General features: G+C 34.3%; 2 protein-coding genes across 2 annotated transcripts; one reads left to right on the forward strand and one right to left on the reverse strand.

The window, feature by feature from the left end:
* Window positions 1-308: 308 nt before the first annotated feature.
* On the reverse strand, window positions 309-10,584 carry LOC110999747 (kinesin-like protein KIF15-B). The gene is made up of 14 exons (XM_022268962.2): window positions 10,152-10,584; window positions 9,825-10,079; window positions 9,621-9,746; window positions 8,823-8,939; window positions 8,140-8,290; window positions 7,150-7,342; window positions 6,413-6,561; window positions 5,211-5,340; window positions 4,336-4,480; window positions 3,576-3,656; window positions 3,436-3,471; window positions 3,130-3,214; window positions 1,035-3,036; window positions 309-691 (listed from the first exon to the last, which is right to left on the reverse strand). Exons 1-14 carry the CDS (start codon window positions 10,497-10,499, stop codon window positions 553-555), a joined length of 3,957 nt encoding a protein of 1,318 aa, XP_022124654.2. The 5' UTR covers window positions 10,500-10,584; the 3' UTR covers window positions 309-552.
* A 498-nt stretch (window positions 10,585-11,082) lies between these two features.
* On the forward strand, window positions 11,083-21,495 carry LOC110999720 (adhesion G protein-coupled receptor A3). Its single transcript, XM_022268925.2, has 9 exons — window positions 11,083-11,558; window positions 11,700-11,765; window positions 11,845-12,060; window positions 12,276-13,156; window positions 13,503-13,651; window positions 14,170-14,334; window positions 15,042-15,270; window positions 15,949-16,080; window positions 16,600-21,495. Exons 1-9 carry the CDS (start codon window positions 11,332-11,334, stop codon window positions 19,413-19,415), a joined length of 4,881 nt encoding a protein of 1,626 aa, XP_022124617.2. The 5' UTR covers window positions 11,083-11,331; the 3' UTR covers window positions 19,416-21,495.
* The last annotated feature ends 161 nt before the right edge of the window (window positions 21,496-21,656 follow it).

Genomic DNA, 21,656 nt, shown 5'->3' on the forward strand with positions numbered 1-21,656 from the left:
GCGAATATATCTGACGGCTCCAAACTTTGTGCAAGGCGTTTACTGCAATCTTATTTTCTTTTACACCACTTTCTATATTGTAATTTAATAATGTACACGAAAATACGTGGTCCAAATTCAAATGTGAAAAAAAGAAAAGATGTGATGTAATGGCCAATTAGTATTTATCAACATATTGTAATGGCAAGAAAGGAAATAATAACTTCCCTAAGCGAATAGGGACGGGAAGTGAATTCCATGGCCTAACTGCAGACACCTTAATATACCAGTCCCCAAGTGCTACACGTTTTTTTAAATAAAACAAAATAGAATATAACATTATTTATTTATTGATAATAATATATAGATAATCAAAGAAGCATACCTCGCCATAAATTAAAAGTACACATATGCAACTAGTTTCTTGTACACAATTGCATGTCATAATAAAAAATAGCTTTAATTCTACAAAAAAAAATCTGCATTTGTCGGGTCTTGTACAGTACGTAAAATTAACATAATTGACTTCAAATGGTTATCTGTATCAAACAAGGTAAGAATGTTGTAGATTTTTCAAAGCTTTCTACGAGCTCTTGGTCGGTGGTAGGACGGTCGCGGAACGCGAATTTGCTCACCACCGTCAACAGTCTGTGGACATTCCTCAAGTGCCTCTGCTCTTGGAGTAAACAGTTTTCTTCGGCTGCGAGTTACACTAGAAAGTAATTTTAAATCGTTGATTTAAAAGTTTATTTATTTAAAGGCTTTATTGTGCTTTTGGTCCTTTCATTTTAATAGTTGGTAACTACGTAGACAATAAAACTTCTACAACAGGCGTGACCAATCGATAATGAGTATGAATGTGTTAAAAGCTTGACATAATAATTAATATTCCGTTCTCATGTTCTGGAATCATGTTATGAAGGAACGGAATCACAATAAGGATGACTCACAGATTTGGTGGTATTGTCTAACATAATATAGTATTTGTTTGTTGTACTCTATACATGCTTTTCTACAAAAGAAATAACCAAATGATATTAATAAAAATAACTTACGATTTGGATGGACAGCTTTGTATGCCTAGTATTGGAGATATATTTTCTTCATCATCCTTTGTAGGCGAAGGAATATCTTCTACCAGTTTAGTTGGCGCAGGCAAATTCATAGTGACGTCACTAAATTCAGCTTGCAAATTGGCTATATCCTTTAATTTTATTTCACCGTCGTCTTTGCGCCGGCGCAGTCTTAGATTTCGTTTTGGCTTTGATTCACATTTTGCTTGACTTTCAATCAGTACTTCATCGTTGACTGTAAATTTTTCAATCTCTTCCTGATCATTTTTATTATTTTCTAACTGAAGTGTTTCTTCTTTAATTTGTTGAGTTTTGGTTTTCTTAGATTTTTGTCTTAAATTATATTTTTTTTCAGTCTCCGGTGGAGGAGGAGCTTTTTCTTCAGCGGTGGATACCAACAAATCAAATTCGGTCACACGTGGCAGGGTGATATTCTTGTAAATTTCCTCAAATGCATCTAAAGTATTGTTAATAGACACATTTGCAATTGATATGTCATTTGATGTCTTTTCGTTAACATCACTGGTATATTTTGAATGTTCTTTTACCTTCTCCAATTTGGTATTATTATTTAATGGTAATGGTACTTTAAACAAATCGCATGGTTCAGGTAATGAACACTTAACATTTAATGTTGCGTCATTAATTGAAGTATGTGATTCTATTTTTATTTCATCTTCTAGAAAGTGTGGTTTAGTCGAAGTTTCGATTAACTTTGAAAGGGATGGGCGATCTTTTATTTCCTTTTCGTCTGTTTCGATAACAATAATTTCTTTTATACTATCATTCGCTGTAACTTCCCCAATGTGAGAAACATAGTCAATACTCAGTTTTCGTATGTTGTCTACGATATTGTTGTCAGCTATGCTTTTATCATTTATGTTATCCTTATCTGAAGGGGAAAAGCTACTGATAGTTTTACTCATACTTGACTCTTGAGATTTCTCTTGTTGTAAATTTTTAGGGATTTCTAATGATTCAACATTTTCTTTAGGCATGTTATTCTTATCGCTGAGAACAATTTCTGTATTCCCTGGACGTGGTGATTCAAATAAATCAACAGATGCATGAGAAGTTTCAAACGTATGTTCTGGAATTATACAGTCGAAACTTTCTTTGAATTCGGTTTCTTTGTTCTCTTTTAGTGTACCTTCGTTTGCATCGAAATGCTCGGGATTTTCATGTAGTGCAACAAATTTCTTTTTCAAAAGCTTTTTAATCATACTGGGCTCATAATTGTCATTCACGTCATCCTGAACGATAGGTGGGGAACTCTCATCATTTATATTTTTTATGACCTTTTCAGAATGTGTTTCGCTATCATAAAAGAAACCTTTAGTGCTACTGGGTAAATTTTTACCAAATTCATTTGGCGACTCTGATTCTACAGGATTGCAATTATTTGATTCCATTTCGAATTGTTCAAACTGAGCTAATGAATCATTTCTACTATTATAATATATTAAGTCTGATACTTTTTTGGCATTGGAAATATTTTTCTTAACTAGGTTTTCCGGTACATCATCAACCTCACTGTCACACTGAAAGCCTTCATCTATGGAAGATTCAATTGCTTTATTTGATTGGTCATTTGAAGTGACACAATCCCTCACATCTGTTTTCTCAGAAATTACATTATCTTCATTAAAAAAGAAAGAGCCCTTGGTACCCAATTTAAAACTGACAAGGTCCAAATTGCATTCTTCATTTTCCAAATCATGACATGTATTTTTTTTACATGTAGTCATTACATTATCACTTGAATCGACACTATCATCTTTCAATGTGTCATCATCTAAATCTGATACATTGTCCGTTCCATTATCGTCATCAATTACCAGACTCTGTCGAAGTAATCTAGTCCTATTAATTTCTTCTTTTTTAAATGTCGGTTCGAGACTCTCATTGCACAATTCGTCATGTTCCTCTTCACTATCGGACTCAATTATGGATATGTTATCGTTGTTTGATACTTCGTCATTTCCTGTAAACATTGGTATATATTATATGTATATCAATAAAATATAAAACTGGTTTTATTTATTTAGATTGTAGCACTAATTGAATATTTTATTACCATCTCTCTCTTCAATACAGGCTCGTAAATGCTGTATTTCTTCTTCGGCTCTTGCACGTGCTAGCTTTTCGGCCGTTAATTTTTCCTATAAAAAACGTTTTATATGTATGAACTGCTGGAAAACCATTTATTTCCGTTATCCATACAATTTTTATAAACTTAAATTACAACTATTTTTCAGTAGATTGGTTATGTAATGTCAAATGTAGAAATTAATTGCTTCCACCAATTTTGCTTTTTAACTAATTTGTTTTAATTATAAATATTAAACAAAATTATATTTTAGCTTGAATGCTTTGTAAATACCTTTAATGTAGCAATTTCAGTCATAAGTTGATCAATCTGAAATAAAAAAAAAACTATGTAGTATCCTAAATAGAGTTAGAATTTTTTATTATTATATTTGCATTATTTATTTTTAAACCAATTTCTTTTAAATAAATTACCTTGTGTCCTTTCGAGCCCCTGGCCATTTGTTCCTTCAAATCACTTATCACTTCCTCATATTCTTTTCTCAATTCCTCTATCTATAATAAATTCAAAAATTAACCATTTTAAAACAAAACTTACAATTAATACAATAATATATTATACATGTGTCTTCACTAAGGACATTAAGATCTAGCCTAACTTCAGACTAATAAGTGATTTAAGATTTGAATGCAAATCAATAGTGTTTTATCTCATTCTGTGAAATTTACACTGTGTTAAGAACTTAACTTGTCTTAAAGATTATTTTTTTCTCAAAATACTACTATTGGTCTGATTATGTACGAATTATGGAATCCGAAAGAAGCCTGATAGGCTTAAGTCTCAGAAACAGGATAAAGAACGACACGACAAAGAACAAAAATAATAGGCTAAAATGGTGTGCCGCCTGAAATGGCGGTGGGCAAAAGGGGACAAAAGGGGCGCCCGCGCCGACGTAGCAGAGCAGATGACATCATCGCCGGGGTTACGATTGCAACCGGATGGAGGAGGCCTATGTCCAACCGTGGACAAACCAAAACCTAACTAAAAGATTATTCCAAAATTTTAAAGTTTTTTTGGAAATAAAGGCTATTATTATTATTATGTATGAATACTTTTTTTTATAGAACAGGGTCAAACGGGCAGGAACCTGATGTTAAGTGACACCGCCGCCCATGGACACTCGATGCTAGAGGGCTCAAGAGATGTTCGGTATGTGGTCATTTATTAAAATACCTCTCTATTAAGCGCTTCTATTTGTGGCTCATAGAACTGCCGACTGGTCTGATAGGCCGTATTCACCAAGTCCTGCGTATTGACTGCATTTTCTGCCTGTTTTTCATCTATCAAAGCTGTCAATTTTTTATTATAGTTTTGACATCTGAAAAATATATATTAACATATAAACATATTTTTTATTGTGATACAATAATTCAATAAGATTTGTAGATATTCTTAGTAATTATGATTAATTATATAATAAAATTCAATGTTCCCGCTGACTAAGGTCGGACTGAAATCGGTTTTTTTCCTTTTAAATTGACAAATATTTATTTATTTTATCAAAACATGGACAAACACATACAAATACATCAAAAAATATCATAGCGCTGTTATTCAAACTATTGTATGAGTTTTACAATTAATTACGTTTTGTATACTAATTTCTATTTATGTTATTAATTTATATATATTTATTGAATTTTCAAATATTTCTCATTTATAAAGTAATACACTGTTATAATTAAATATAATATACTATAAGTAAACTTTCTAATAGATGAAATATTACTTTTATCAAACTATAAATTATTTTTTATATTATAAGTTGTGCGGCGCTACTAACACAGCCTTAAGAAATGAAGAGTGCAATTGAAGAATACTTTTAAATTATTATTGTAATGTCAGAAAAAGGTTTTTAGTTTTTTTGCATGTTTGTAACAAATACACTAAAAACTACTGATCCGATTTAAAAAACAGATTCCACTATAACAAGTATTTCGTCGAGTAACATAGGCTATATCAATGTCTAAAATACATATCAGATCGCAGCATGATTGTCTTCATACATTTGTAGTACTGTAGGCGACTGGCACTATGACTATACTCACTGTAATAATTCAAAGTTGAGTCTTTCATTGCAGGACCGAAGCTTCATCAACTCGGCAAATCCACTGTTATTCAAGTCCTGAGTGCTACTCTCAAGTGAGCTTGGGTAATCGATAACTGTGTTGTTTATTTCTGAAACAAAGTAAATACAAACAGTAATAGGAGGAAAAAATATACTTAAGGTGTAAACAAATATTTTTCAATATGGTGTTTTTTTTATGACATAAAGGTTTGTCAGTGTATTTTGATTGCATATTTTTTTTATGAAATTAGATCGAGAATTCGGTATTATTTAGCTTATATATATATACTGTAGTATGTATCGATTCCATTCTTAAAGTCCACCCTTGATTGGCATTGGTTCTTTTGTTAAAATGTATTTTTAGGTATTTCATACTTTTTTTCATTGCCGAATAGTGGGTAGGTATAAAATAAATAAATAAGCCTCTTATCCTGAACGGCTTTCTTATTTCTTTGTATAGTAATGTCTGTTTATTTATAAAATATCTCTTAGTTCAGTGTGCCTCTTGGCAAAGGCCTCCTCTAACAATTTCCTTTGAACTCGTATCTAGCAACCCTTTAATGCTTCTTCAAGTTCTAATAGAGATTCTGGCGTTCGTAAGGCTGTGGTATTTAGTGTTGCTGTGTATAACTTCTTTTCATTCCTTTTGTTTTTTATTCTTGTTAAAGGGTGATGACCTTGATCTTCCGAGGACCAGCCGTGGTGGAAGTGGGTAGACATATCTTATATCTTTAAACGAGCAATTCTTGTATATATATATATGTAATTGGACTCTCGGAATCGGCTCCAACGATTTTCATGAAATTTAGTATAAGGGGGCTTTCGGGGGCGATAAATCGATCTAGCCAGGAAATATTTCTAGAAAATTTCATTTTATTCGTGTTTTATCACACTTATGATTTTTTTTCTTTAAATTAATAACTTTAAAAAAACCAGTTCAATTTTTTTTATTATTCTGTCGGTAAGATCGAAAAATATTATTCATATTTCATCATTTTATTAGTATGTAATTCGTACTCAAATATAATTTACAAAAAACACAATTTATAAAAATAAAAAATACCGAGCAAAGCTCGGTCATCCGGGTCCAATTAAATAAATAACAGCTATAATTTTGTTTTACAAATATTTTAGTCCAAACAATTTATTGTACTACATGGCTGTGAATATCAAATAACTTACGTAAATCCTTAGCAACAGCGGCCAATTGTAGCACGTGTCTCGTCTCCTGAGCGTATTCGGGTGAAGGGTTAAGCGTGACAACCATTGTGACCGATTCTCCGCGAGTTCCCGATAGACCCGCGCCAAGGAGACGGGTTAATTTCGACTCACTGAAATGTTTATATATTATATAGTTTTATTATCATAGTTCACTCTATGGCTAAGCAGTAAAGTGTGAATAACATTGTCACGAGGTGTTTAGCGATATATTAAATGTATTAGATATTTAAAAATACGTACTTATGTATACGAGTATGAAATTATACTTCTTTGGCGTAACAAGATAAAAATCTTTTAACTATACTAACAATAGACAAAAGGTATTTAATACATTTAATGTTTTACTAAAACGCATTATCAGATTAAATAATGCTAACTTCAGGGTGTCGGATTTTTGTGACGGTGCGCGCGCATTTAAAAAATTACCCTCATATTTTTCTCTAACGCTCCAAAAGATGTATAACTTCAATTACAAGTATTAAAACACCATTGCGTAAAAAAGAACTTGAGAGTTCTGAAAGTCTTGACGAATTATTGAAATTCGTGATGTCATAAAAGTCATGTCTAACAATCTATCTTTACTATTAAAAGTATGTTAGACTACAGATCTAAATATGTGCTTTGAGAATAAACATTTCTATAAAATATATGTTAAATGTTTTTATTCTATAAGAAACAGTTAAAGGTTTAAATATTACCGATAAGGTACTACAGCGCGGTTAGCAGCAGTCTGCTTCCGTCGAAGAGAGTGGAGACATCTCTCCAGGACGTGCAATGACGTATTAATCGCACGTGACTCCTGCATACGAGCTCCCGTGTTACGCGTACGACGCGCTCGCTCGCTTCCCGCCAAGTCGCATAGACGTACGCATGACGTCACGATATTGCCATCTAGGTAGTTATGGGATGGTAAATTTAAAAAAGGAAAAACCATGATAAATACATAGAGTAGTATAGTCTTTCTAATAGTGGTCATGGTAGAAATATGTCAATTGTCACATTAAAATCTTCATTATAACAAACTATATTTATTATGGTGTTACTTTAAGATAATATTCATAGACAAATAGTTAATTACTAGTGTAGGCCTTAGATTTGTATCTGTTCATGATCATTAATTTTTCTTAATAGGCATTGTATATATAGCAGTATTGACCTAGTGGCTTCAGCGTGCGACTCTCATACCTGAGGTCGTAGGTTCAAACCCGGCTGAGCACCAATGGAATTTCTTTCTATGTGCGCATTTAACATTTGCTCGAACGGTGAAGGAAAACATCATGATGAAACTAACATGTCTTGTCTCTTGACCCAAAAAGTCGACGACATGTGTCAGACACTGGAGGCTGATCACCTACTTGCCTATTAGATTTAAAAATTATCATGAAACAGATTAAAAAATCTGAGGCCAGGACCTAAAGAGGTTGTAGCGCCACTAATTTATTTATTTTTTAATAGGCATTAGGTGATCAGCCATCTGAGCTTGTGACACCATCAACTTTTGGCTATAAAGCTTGGCTTTCCCTGGCAAAGTCTTCACCTTACAAGGAAGTGTTGAGAAAGAGAGAGGCCAATATTGCACAGCTGTAATTTGATCAATCTTACGGTTATAAGGTTTTCATGCTATGCTGAGCCATCATGCCAACACAGATCTCACTTACATAATTACTAAAATAAAAACTCAATCAAACCATTTTCAGTAAGCATAGTAATGGTGAAAATGCAGTGTGAGCGCGATGATTGTGCGTGTACACCAGTCGCCGCAACTTGTAAATTATGTTTTCCAGCTACCATTACATCATATGCTTCCTCACCGGAGCGGACAAATGCTTGTGTGGCCCCCTGTGCCCAGAAAACAGTTATAGATATCATACACTGTTAATTCGAATATTATATTAAAACTAGCGGATCCGACAGACGTTTTCCTGTCTACACGTCTTTAATTTCAAAATTTCAATTTTTTAATAAGCCATTTTGATGAAAATTATTATTCAAATGTTATGACAATATCTAACGATCCAGCACATGGTCACACACGATATTACACAATGATAACAAAACTTTTTTTAATTTCGGGACAGACTAAAATTAAAATTCGAATATTATTTAAAATTTGACACTGCGATGGTAGCGCCGTCTGTCGGATCCAATGTAAAACATTCCAAAATCAACAACAACTAATAAATTGAAAATTAATTAAAAAAACATTGTCCAGCGGACAAAATTGTGAATCTAAACCATTCCCAGATCCCCTTGAACGCACACAAAAAAATTCGTCTAAATCGGTCCAGTCGTTTAGGAGGAGTTCAGTCACATACACACGCACACAAGAAATATATATATTAAGATAATCATTAAAATTGAAATATCTAACCTTTACATATACATTTCCACTTGAATCTTCCCGAATGACAAGTTTTGCTGCTCTACGATCAGTTCCCCCAGACAGTAAGTCATATATACCTTCATTGTATATTTCAATAAAGGAAACCTGGAAAATTACAATAAATTTATTACTAAAGTAAAGACAAATATTATTCATAATTGTCTTTCGAATTTGCACAAGTTGCAAACAGTAGCAGCAGCAGAGCACAAGGAAGTCTGGACATCTATTGTAATGATTAAATATAGAAGGTGTGTCATATTCCTGCTCTTTTTTACTTATTTGGGTAATATAGTATTTAACACACTCTCCCACACAAACACATACACCCTCTCACCTTACTCACAGGGAGAGCATGTGAACACTCCACACCATAATATAACTACTTGTTAAATAGATTGTAAATTATAACATAAAAGTTTTCCAATGAGTTATGTACTTGATGCTAGAGTTTTTGTCTGATATATTTAAGGGGTTAGGTGCTGTATGCTGAAATACAGGTTCACACCTAGCTCAGCATCAGATAAATTTGACTAATTTTGTTTATGTAACTAGCGCAGTTAGATATGAGCTTTTTCCGTGAAACACACTTGAAATAAATTATTATTATTGGTTATATGTTTCATTTTTATCAATTTAAGTATATGTATCTCAACTAGATTATTATACATCAATGTTAGAATTCTTCATTCATTAGAGAAGAAGGGGCTGGTTAAAAATAGACCTAAAAAGCATGCTAATTTAATGCAATCCAAAGTTTTACTCTCAAATTACACTATAAATACTTACCCAAATATAATGCTTGGATTTTGATAAGTCTAAATGACTACCCCTTAAATCTGTTCTTAGTTGAGAACTCATTCTTCTATATTTATCTCTTAATGGGGCAGATAATTTTCTTAATCTCCTTACAAACTAGAATAAAACAAATTTTATATGTTATTGGAAGAATTACATTGAGAGAAGCATGTGATAGACAATGTTAAATCTTACCAATAGCTCATATTCTTGAGAAGAATAACTCAAAGTATCAAAGCCTCCTTCAGCTGGCTTATAAACTGGCTGCATCTGGACTTCTAGATTACTAAATAAATATTCTAAAGACCTTGGCACTAAGCCAGGAGAGGCCACAGTGCCCATAAGTGTGTATGTTTTCCCAGAACCTGATGCACCATAAGTAAGCAAGGTGAAACTTCTACCTTCTGGTAATCTTTTTAAATTATCCTTTACTACATGATCGAAAATTTCCTGTAAATTATAATTATTAAGTGTGTAGTATGGTAAAAAAAGTAAAAAAAATATACTAAGAAATAGCCTTACTTTTTGAGATATATTCTCAGGAAATATATGTGAAAAAGTGTACATTTTGGATACATGGTGTTGTGTCTTTCGTCCATGGCCCGCTGTGGTTGTGTCAAGAGAGGTAATCAAATATCTATCACCTCGAACTTCGTATAAATTGCTTGGGGTGGTACACGGTTTTAAACGCAAATATACTTGCACTAATTCCGGTTCATCAAATGTTGATTCTTCTTCAAATAAATCCATTAGATTAGTGCCCTTTTGTGGACGGCGTCTCATAAACGGATTAGTAATAAGTGGAGGACGGGGTTCAATAAACGAAGGCACTTCTCGTTTGCATTCAGAATACGTAAAAATATCTGACATAGCTACCTACATATGAAAATATTATTTTATATTATAAGGTACACCAAAATATAAACCTCAGTTATTTGTAAAAAAAACTGTAGACAATTTCAAACGCACAATTCAAAATAACAGTCGTTGTAGATTGAATTTTTAATTGGGTATGGTGATTCTGTTCTGCCACAGAATAAAAATTTGAATACACATTCCGTATGAATAAAAATATTTAAAAGGTGTCATTTTTCTTAATATTTTAATTGAGGAAACTTGTTTAATATGAGCAAATGTTTTTTTTAATAAATTTCATTTCAAAAAGTGGAACCTGCCACCTCTGTCTCGTTACCTGTAGAAAAGGTATTTTTACTTATTTATTACATGTTAAGTTGTACTGCATCCATAAAAAATTAAGTGCTCTTCTATTAAAGTATTTTAAATTTCCAATAAATATTTATATAATAATTTCTAATTAATAAGCTTTAAAAATAGATCGTCGCAATGATTGCAGCTTATTATTGAGGCTTAGACATTTATAGATTACCTATAGTTATCCATGAATGATCTGTCCTTACTGACTTTGACAAGTTTTTACAATTAATGTCGACCAAAAGTTGTGTGTGCTTGTATTGTTGTTTATTTTTCAATACTTACATTGAACATTGTAATTTCCAAAAACCATTAAATTCTTTAGACAAGCACCCTACAATAAGAATTTATTTTCACAATTACGTAGTTATTGTTATTTAACATTTCGTATTTAGATTTGTCTGAATGTGCCAGTAAAGTGTTCAAGACTTTATTAGGGCTGAAGATGTGATAATTTAACGAATTTGGCGATCTGCCATTCTCTGGTTTAATGTTTAAGAGCAAAATGATTTGGTTATCATTTATTGTGTGGTTTGTAGTAGTAGGAAAGTCGATAGGATTCTGTCCATCATTATGTTCATGCAAAGATACCAAAGTGGGTGCTGGTGAACCTCAACCTGAAGAGCCCTTAAAGTTAAGATGTGGAGGGAGTCCAACACAAATCACTGAACTGAAAGAAATAGATCTTAGCAAAGTATTGGCAGTTGTTGTCAGCTTGTAAGTTAACAACCTGTATTAAATATTTTTAGTCATGCTTATTTATCGATTTACAACACCACAAGCTTTACACATTTTGAATAAAAATAAAAATCATATTTAATTAAAATTTGTTTCTTTTGAATGGTGAAAATGTTTCAGAAACTTATCAGGCAATGCAATTACAACTCTCTCTCGAGAACTTAATTTACCAAAGTTACAAAAACTGTAAGTACTATTTTATAAGAAAATATAGGCCCAGAGTAAAAATTCATGATGAAATCATTTTATATAACCTTTATTTCAGAGACTTAAGTAAAAATCAAGTTAATTTGATAGAATCTGATGCATTCTACAACATGACATCAATACAAAGACTGGATTTATCACACAATCAAATAAATAATGTCTATAAAGAAATGTTTAAGGGTCTCATTAACTTGGAACGATTGAATTTATCACATAATTATATCTCTGTGCTTAACACAGGCACATTTGACTATCTTGTTGGTTTAAAACAAATGTAAGTATTTCTCTACTATTGATAATGATTATTGGTTTATATTATCACATATCAATTTATTTATATATGTTTGAAGAAAAGTTATGAAATTAGATTGCCATTTTTTTTTACCTTTTAAGATTGTGTTAAATAAACACAAGCCTAATTCTAAACTAAAAAGTAGGCATTATATTATAAAATATTGCAAAATAATTGTAATTATAATTTTATTCCAGTGACATCACAGAAAATCCATTGATCTGTGATTGTAACCTTTTATGGTTTGGGGACTGGTTAAGGAATACAAGTGTAAGGCCAGTGGGTGGCCCCAAATGTGCATTTCCTGAAAATATGGCTGACAAGCCAGTCAAAAAACTGAAAATCTTTCTCGATCTTTCTGCATGCGGTAGTGTCTTACCGGCAAATAATCTAATTGTTAGACCATCCCATGATCAAGTGGTGTTTGAGGGTGATACACTAAGTTTGACATGTAATGCACCATTTGCATCTGTTATTGCAAAATATGAGTTAAACTGGGTGCATTCTATGCAAGAATGCTGTGCTGACGTGAACATAACAAGTACAGATATGCAAGAAGAAGGATTGGCGGAAACAACAGTATTTTTTCCATGTGTTTCAAACCACCATGCTGGGAATTGGACATGTTCATACTGTGATCAGAATCATATTAAGCATAACTATACAGTTCAGCTCATTGTGTTATCAAATTATACACAATACTGTCCTACAGATAGTACAACAGGGAACAAAGGACTGTATTCTTGGCCCCAGCTGTTATTGAACCATACAGCATCTGTACCTTGCCAGAGTGGTGACGGATTAGCATATAGACATTGCTATGCAAATGTCACATGGGGTCATGCTAATACAACTGAATGTTCCTACATAAGTAATATAACCAAGTTGTTGCAGCAATTTGCCTTATTAAATGTTAGTTTGGTACAATTTTCTGCAATAAATGCTACTGAAAGACTGGCCATGTTGATTGAAGAGAAGACATATCCTTTAGCAGAAATTTCAGATGCAGATGATGTTATGTTTATTGCCGCTGCTATTAGAAATTATATGCAGTTTATAGGAGAAGAGAAGGATTTAGGTATGTAATACCCTGTTATCACTTCAGTGGTCCCCTCATATCAACAGATTGGTGAAGAGACTTAGTTCTGCAGCTTGCACGGTTAAAAAATTTGATCACTGACTGATGATTATACAGCTAAACTTGTTTATTTTAGTTAACACAACAACAAAGATGAAACAGTTACCAGTGTAAATAAATATGATAATTTAAAACAAACAGACAAAAATACAGTTTAACATTTTTGTACGATAAACGAAACTATATAATTTAGTTGAAACAAAAATGACAAAACAAGGCAGATATGTTAAAGTCTAATCAAAATAAATGGCTTTTTAGTTTTGTTCTAGTAATATTCATATTTCAGGTTCAGCATTACTGGAAGTGATAGAAGCGGCTATGAATATATCAACTCCTGTGATGTCCCAAGCGGAAGTCACACATGGTGCCTGCACTGACATGGTGAGAGCTGCTGAAGAAATATCGACACATACAGACAATGTACAAGGACACAAGGTATTTTTTATTAATTCTCAATAAACTGAATAAGGCTTTCGTTACATGTGGAGTATGATTGATTGATGATTCTTATCTTAATAAAAAGTCTATTATTTCTTTCTTTTAATTTTGATTTAGACAATGCCGTATAGGTTTTATTTTACCGTTTTAAAACAGAATATATTCTACGCATATTTGGTCCGTTGTATGTTAAGTTCTGGCAAGATCCAGGACTTAACATATATATGTAGTGATATTATGCTATCCCTCAATTTTGACAGATTTAATTAAATTTACATTCCATATTGCTTTGATTTAAAAAAAATTTAATACGTCACATCTTAAATTATTGTTTATCGTGTTCACGGTTCCTTGGTCATACAATATGTGTATGCTCTGTGACTCATTAGTACTTAATAACTCTTAATACGCACTAACTAAAGCACTATTTATCTCTGTCAAACTGTCCCTACGCTGAACAAGACAAATTCAACAGTGGTACGATGAAATTACAATATAATTGTCTAATAATACAGAAAAAGATGGCGGTGGAGCGTTTTCCCGCCCGTGAAGGTTTTAGTGGAGTGACGTGTGTGTGGTACAGCGGTATGACAGACAGGAGGCTTCATTGCTCTACAACTAATAGGACTGTGGCGCCATTACTCACCGTGACAGATGCACTTATACACGCTAGTGTGCAGGTATGTCACTGTCATTATTTGCATTCTATTGAACTATTCAAATTGTTCTACTGATTGCATATTGTCAAGATTTTATATTTTATTCTTTTTGAATGTATTTGAAGTTTAAATACAAAAAAAATATTGTTATCATTACCTTTTTATTAAGTTCCTTATGAAAGTTAAATAGAACTATTATTTAGACCCACTTTCAGCAGTAATTGATGGTACTGCAAGATATTTATTTATTTATTTATTCGGAAACCAAACAGAGACATCCTTATAATAAAAACAAAGTCAAAAATAAAACACAATACAAACACACTGGATGCATCCACAACAGGTTACACTTATAGAAGATACAAGGAAAGACGGCTTACGTTCAGCCTCATTCCTATTTATACGTTTCATGAATTCGACAATTGAAAAAAAACATAGTTTTTAATTTTTTTTTCTTTTGTACGTGTTACAATTTGGTTTTCCTTTTTACATTAGTATTCTATAAATAAAAAAATATTATCAAGAATTTTTCTTAGCTTCCTTCTTTTATTCTATTTCTATAATTTAAATTTATATCAAATTTCTCAGACTAAATATTTTAACCTTTATTGAGTGAAATATAAATTACTTGCTATATTATAAATGCTATTACGACAGCTTCTATGATTCATAATTGTATCTTTTACTCAAGTATATTTTTAACGAGGAATGGTTTTATCGTCTTTCAGATCCCCCAATCACTCCTGTACAGCACGACAGATTCGGGTGTACTTTTGCAAAGTCAACCCCAAGAACTTGTAGTATCTTTCTACGAGGATGCCTCCTTATTCCCGCTACTTCCGAGTATGGATGAAGGAAACATCAGGGGTCACAGGTCAAAGGACTATTATGGCCGAAGTACTAAACGCGAGGATATGAATATGGAAATTACATCACCGGTTGTTGGATTTCAACTGGGTGAGTTATAACTAAAGACGATAGAGGGTTTAAGTAAATAAGTTTGTGTTATGTGTTTGTTCGTTTTTTTATAGAAAAGGGATCAAAATCAGATCAAACACAGAATGCTAATCGCTACTCTTCCATGTTTTAGCTTTATTACTTCATAAAATAAAAATTAATCAGTGGAGCTACAACCCTTTTAGATCTGGGCCTCAGATTTATGTATCTCTATCGTGATCATTTGTCAATCATAATAGGCAAGTGGGTGATCAGTTTCTTGACACACGCCGTCGACTTTTTGAGTCTAAGGCATCGGTTTCCTCACGATATTTTCCTCCACCGTTCACAAAAAACCGAAAAAAAGTCTATCGGTTCACAGCCGGCGGTGGAACTTACGACCTCAGGGATGTTCTCTCTCTCTCTTTATTACTGTACGAGCCAAGGCTGTAAATTCTGCTCATTCAGGCTTTCTTAGATTTACACGCGTGGCGATTTATTATTCCCTAAATCATGGGAGATACGCACCGAGAGTATAGCCAGATGTAGGCACTCTCTTTGACTGTTAAATTGCATTCAGAGTAAAACAAAAAAATCATCTATTAAAACACCCCTATGACCCAGGAACCGTTAAATTAGTTTTACTCGTTGAATTAAAAACTTACTAAGATACATTTTTAAAGTTATTTATGATTTTAGATAAGGTGTCTATCCGAGGTGAACTTCTAGAGCCTATAATAATAACTGTACGTCTATCGTGTGGTGGTGGCGTTGAAGCTCGCGCTGCTGTATGGGAACACACCACGAGGCGATGGACTGATAATACTACCGGTAAGTAAATAACTCCCAAATGGCAGTGCCAGACAATTCTGTGACTTGTCTAGCGAGTTCATTGTGGCGAGATTACTCTAAATTATTCTTAAGAATTTTTAATATTAAGGGGCCGTTCATAAAATACGTTCGCATACAAGGGGGGGGGGGTCTGGCTCAGTGTGACAAGATGTGACAAGGGGGGAGGGGGGGTATAGGGCAGCAGGGCGCGATCCGTCACAACGGGTTTCTTTGTTTTTCCAATACTTGAGAGAGTAACGTTTCCACGTACCCTGCGCTCTCGATTCAGTAACAAATGAAAATACTATTTCTCTAGAATTTATCATACTCAGCAGGGGGGGGGGGGGTCTTAATTTTTGTGACGAAATATTTCTAGGGGGGGTCACAAAAAGTGTGACACAGCGTGACAATGGGGGGGGAGGGGGTCAAAAAAAGCTGATTTCAGTGTGACGTATTTTATGAACGGCCCCTAATCAATTCGAAAAAAATTTTATAAAAATCGATGATTTTATATTCCAGATTGTCGGATATCGCACGTTGTATCAGAAATGATAATCATCAGTTGTAATCGCTTAGCGTACGTTGGTTTGCTACAAAATGTCGAAACGGGCATATACGGGGCTAGGACCGACGGGGCTCGGTTCAAAGTCTCTCATCCCGCTGTATACGTCGGGAGCCTCATTCTCATTGGCTGCGTCAGCTGTGCCACACTCACGTATATAATGTGTCACGCCAGCATACAGATGCCCAAAAAGTCTAAACACGCGCTAATAAACACCTGGATTTCTATCGGGTTGCTATGTTTCTTGTACACTTTAGGCATCTACCAGACGGAGGACGTCAAGCTTTGCCAGATTTTGGGCCTCTTGATCCATTATCTATCGTTGTGCTGTCTTCTTTGGATGTGTGTGTCGGCTAGTAACATGTACAAGTGGGTGACGAAGACCCACGGCCCGGTCAGGACTCCGGAAGACGAATTACCACCGGATATACCGGTGCAAAAGCCGATTTTAGGACTGTATTTAGTCGGATGGGGCATAGCGTTGATTGTGTGTGGAATATCTGGGGCAGTCAATTTGAAGGATTATGCTGGATATTCTCAATGTTTCTTGAGCACCGCACCGGCGTTGAGCGCTCTATTCATACCGGGAGTGATTTTACTCATGATATTGTCCATTCTATTTCTTCTCATACGATGCACTATTAGGAACACGAATGTTCAGTTGTCGGAAGGCACTCAGGCCACAGAGAATGTCGATTTAGAAATGTGGGACCCAAATCAGGCGAACGAGGCGGATAGGCGAAGTATCAAATCGGGCGTCGATTCCGAGACAGAAGATGTGGAACATACACCCATAATACAGTTGCGGGCTCAAGTCATTGTGCTGTGCCTATATATTGCAGTATGGACGTGTGGCGGAGTTGCTGTGTATAGGCCGTTGCCAGCATATTTACCTTACCAGGAGGACATTTGCAGTATAGTTTACGCTGTTTGCGCTACCATTTTAGGAACGTTTATTCTATTCTTCTACGGCATAGCTCGCAGTGACGTCAGAGCGCAGTGGTCGCTTATGCATTGCTACCTGCAGTCGAGTAAACAGTGCTGCAGGAATAGAAGCGTGTTTGATGCAAATCAGAGAAATATATCTGCGAATCCTAACAATGCTCAGGTTACCCAAATATCAGGCGATAATAGATCCAGATCGGGCAGCAGAAGCTCTAACCGAACAAACTCCAAAACAAACAACAGTGGCACCTTCAAGGCTGGCGCGGAACTCAATGGGCAGACTCTACAAAAAGATTCCTCTAAAAATATAAACGGAAAAGCTCCGAATATCAATCTTGTCGTCTTACACAGACAGCAGTACAGATCTAACAATTCTATGATGACGTACCCAGATAGTAGCAACTTCATCCCTGAGATGTTTTATAATCCGAATCAGATCAATGTCGCAAAGAAGTTCTTTAAGAAACAAAGACAACATATGAAGAGGAATTGCTTAGAATTACCCATAAAAAGAAATTACGATGAAGATTCGCATATTTCCTTGCCATTACCCTCGAAGGACGCGTATAGTGGTCTTACTAATATGATGAAGTCGGGAACAAAACTTAATAATACAAATCTTCATGTAGACAAACCTAATGGAACCAAAGACATACGAAATGCAATGAATCCTAACTTGTTGGAGCAGGAGTCAAAAGATTTGAAAAATTATTCAACAGTAAACAAACCTTGGAATAGAAACGATGATCCGAAGTCAGGAAGAGATCAAATAATGAATATTTACACGAATGTGCCAGAAACTCAAGTGCCTCAGCATCAAGTTGTGAAGTCTAATGTACAAAAACCATTAAATGGACAAAGAAATAGTGTGTCAGAGGAATGTCTCCAAAGTCACGCCAGCGAGCAACCCGAGATGCGTACAATATCGCAGCAATGTAGCTTGGAGTATAGTTCAGCATCGGAAATGGCGATGCCGCACACCTGCTCTGACCAAACCATCAATACACACTCAGAAATGACCTCTCTCCAAGAAACTCACAGTGCCTTATGCTCTACAAATGAAATAACCGACACAGAAAGCTTCGGACAATATATTGATTATTTACAGCCGGCAAAGAATCAAGATAATAAAGAAGGCCTGGACAAATCATTGCAGGATATATCTGAAGAGTGTACGATGAATAGTGATGAAATAAATCGCTCCAGTACACCGCAAACTCTAGACGCGATTGGAGAGATGGACAATTTACTTCAACATCCAGACAACGATCTCAACGGGTCCAAAGAGAAACTCGAAGATGGCGGCAAAGAAGAATATTTTATGGCGAAAAACACGTATGACTTTGAGACATGCAGCACCAATGCAAGTGAGCAAGGGTTTGAGAATGAGAGTGATATATACTGTCCGAACTATCAAGTGTCGGAAGTGAGTATACGCAGTCATGGTCTATACGCACCGTCGCCGTCGTCCATGTGCCCCAACGAGATCAGCTTTAGTAACGAAGACGTGTCTACGATGGAAAATCAGTACGTGAACTACGACCCAGGCTGGCGTAGAACGATAAAGAACAATCCAAAGTTGGGCAAATACGTTCCAACGCCCGCGCTTAGTTGTCCAGAAGTCAATCGGGAGAGCCCTGTGTCGTTTTCCAGTGATTTAGATGAACTTTACACGCAGATTACTAGTAGGGACAAAGAGAGGGTGGCGAGGAAGGAGCAACTCGATGTGACAGTTAACAGTGACGTGACACTTAAACCTGACAGTGACAGTTGCGTTAGCGAAGCGGTGTCAGATGTCGAGTGTCGAAAAGGGGAGACTACTGTGTAATTTTTCCTTGATGCATTCGGGATTGTCTTAAAGCACAATTTTTAGGTACCATTAAGATTGTAAGTTTTTATATTCCTTTAATATGGAATTAATTGGAATAATTTATTTCAACGGATTGAAACTCACTGCCAGTAATGATTATGTAAGTCTTTGGAATGTTCTTTTGTAGCTGTAATATTGTATAGTTTTGTGCCATTTTGTTTGTAAAATATAGCTTTAAGATGTAATTTATGTAAATCTTTATAAATGTGTGACTTAAAAGTTATCATAGAAATTTCTAGTTAAGGGAGTGTTCAAATATTACGTATGTTTTGTACTCAGCAGTAAAACGTTTCGATACCACCCAGTGTCTCATTAAACTAAAAGTTGCCATTTATACGGTGTAAAGTATATTAATAATAATGCATAATTCAATCCCAGCCTCGCATCGTAATGTTTTACTCCAAAAATTCGTTCGTTCGTACGTAATAGTTGAACGCTCTCTAATATGGTCTCGCTCTTAAACGAGTTATAAGTTACGTAATGTTTTGTCCTTATCACTCATATTAAACATACGAGAGAGGATACATGAATTATTTGACAGCTATTATAGTGGGCAGCTTATACTTTTAATTACAACTGTATCTACTTAATTGTATTTTATGTGCCAAATTTATCGGACTGAATTTTATCTGATATAAGTGTACGCCTTAATACTAGTCTTTTTTGATGAAAATTTCTTTTAGTCTTCCAACACTTCGAAAATGTTTTTATTAATCATCATTATTAAAATCAGTTTAAATAATTTTTAGTCTCTATTAAGAGACTGAACAATCTAAAAATATGTATTGACTGATCTCAATTTATTTATTTCGAAAATATTAGTTCTTGTAACATAAAATCTAGGTTCGTGTACGAACATAAATTTCAAGATGTGTCAAGCATTTTCTCTGATATAATATTCGTTGACAGTACGGTAAGATTCGTAGATTTGTATAGTGTTTATAAGAGATGTTATACATTGTATGTTAATAGTTATTCTAACATGTCACCTTCTTAGCTTAAACGATGCTTATAGTCGACGCATTATGAACTGAGATTCGGGGCATAAATTATATTCTGCTGTCTCACTCGTCCACAGATCTTATGGAGATGTGTGATTTGCGTAAAAATTGTTGAGGTGCATATCGGTAACGGGATACTAATTGATATGCGAATCGACTCGATCAGCTATATCCTTCTTTTCCATGAAATACTCTCGTCAATCGGCATTTTTTTAAACTTCTTAAAATAATTCTCCTTGAAGAATATTCGCACTTCAAATTAGACTTCTGCTCTTGGTATTTTTCTGGAATTACAGTCAATGATTGATATTCCCTGTTGTCATAAAATGAATCAATGGTACGTGCGCAGATGGCTAAGTATCAATAGCGCGTTGCGTCTACTGTCAGAAACATTCGTTGAACGACGACTCAGTTTAAAATGCGTCGTATTAACATTTTGTATGGGAAAGTCAGCGCTATTAGGAACTAAATCCCGGAATCCCGCGTTTGATAAGTAAACTGTATGTAAAGACAACGCTGTGTTGCCACACCACCTTATATACTATTGAATATATGGAAAGTTTTCGATGTGCGAGTAGACGAATACTATCGCATTTATAGTATAATTCGAAACGTTTGCAGAAAGCCTTGTTCAGCTGTTCACGCATTAACAAGTCAACTGTAACTCGATATGTTAAGGGGTAATTAAGTTTTAAAACTCATGGATATCTGTGATAGTATTCGCTTTTTCGATTATTATTATTGTATTGCACTGTATAAATGAACGCTTGGCTTGTACTACAAATCTACGTACCTAATGTATGGAGCTATTTTGTTGGTCAGGGGCCAGCATCATTCAATGTTGAATTTGTCTATCTTAAATCAATGAAAAGAATTGAAATAACGTTTAAAATGGAATGTGACACGCCTAAACGCATGTGTAGTACTGTTTTTCTATAAATATTAACATTTTGTGAATATTTAATATATGGATAGAAAATTTATAAACAGTTAGCTTTTTGTGGGCATATTGCATAATAAAAAGCATTTGCACTTAAGTTTGGTTTTATTTTTAATTATAAGTACAAATTATTATTGACATACACACATAAAATGAGAACTGGTATTTAGGTAGATCATTTTGTCACAATTGTATTTTTTTCACATTTTGTCAAAATGTAACTATGTGAGGTTTGAACGAAATTTCCTTCCTTCTAAA

The sequence above is a fragment of the Pieris rapae genome, chromosome 9 (assembly GCF_905147795.1).
Source record: "Pieris rapae chromosome 9, ilPieRapa1.1, whole genome shotgun sequence".
Classification (NCBI taxonomy): Eukaryota; Metazoa; Arthropoda; class Insecta; order Lepidoptera; family Pieridae; genus Pieris; species Pieris rapae.

What these genes read in the sequence shown, in the direction of transcription:
- LOC110999747 (XM_022268962.2), bottom strand. Translation starts at nt 10,499, where the DNA reads ATGTCAGATATTTTTACGTATTCTGAATGCAAACGAGAAGTGCCTTCG. An exon ending in CGCGCTGTAGTACCTTATCG is followed by an intron (nt 6,562 to 7,149) that starts GTAATATTTAAA and finishes TAAACATTTCAG; the next exon opens with TGAGTCGAAATTAACCCGTC. An exon ending in CTGAAATTGCTACATTAAAG is followed by an intron (nt 3,215 to 3,435) that starts GTATTTACAAAG and finishes CGTTTTTTATAG; the next exon opens with GAAAAATTAACGGCCGAAAA.
- LOC110999720 (XM_022268925.2), top strand. Translation starts at nt 11,332, where the DNA reads ATGTTTAAGAGCAAAATGATTTGGTTATCATTTATTGTGTGGTTTGTA. An exon ending in GGTTGTTGGATTTCAACTGG is followed by an intron (nt 15,271 to 15,948) that starts GTGAGTTATAAC and finishes TTATGATTTTAG; the next exon opens with ATAAGGTGTCTATCCGAGGT. An exon ending in ATGGACTGATAATACTACCG is followed by an intron (nt 16,081 to 16,599) that starts GTAAGTAAATAA and finishes TTTATATTCCAG; the next exon opens with ATTGTCGGATATCGCACGTT.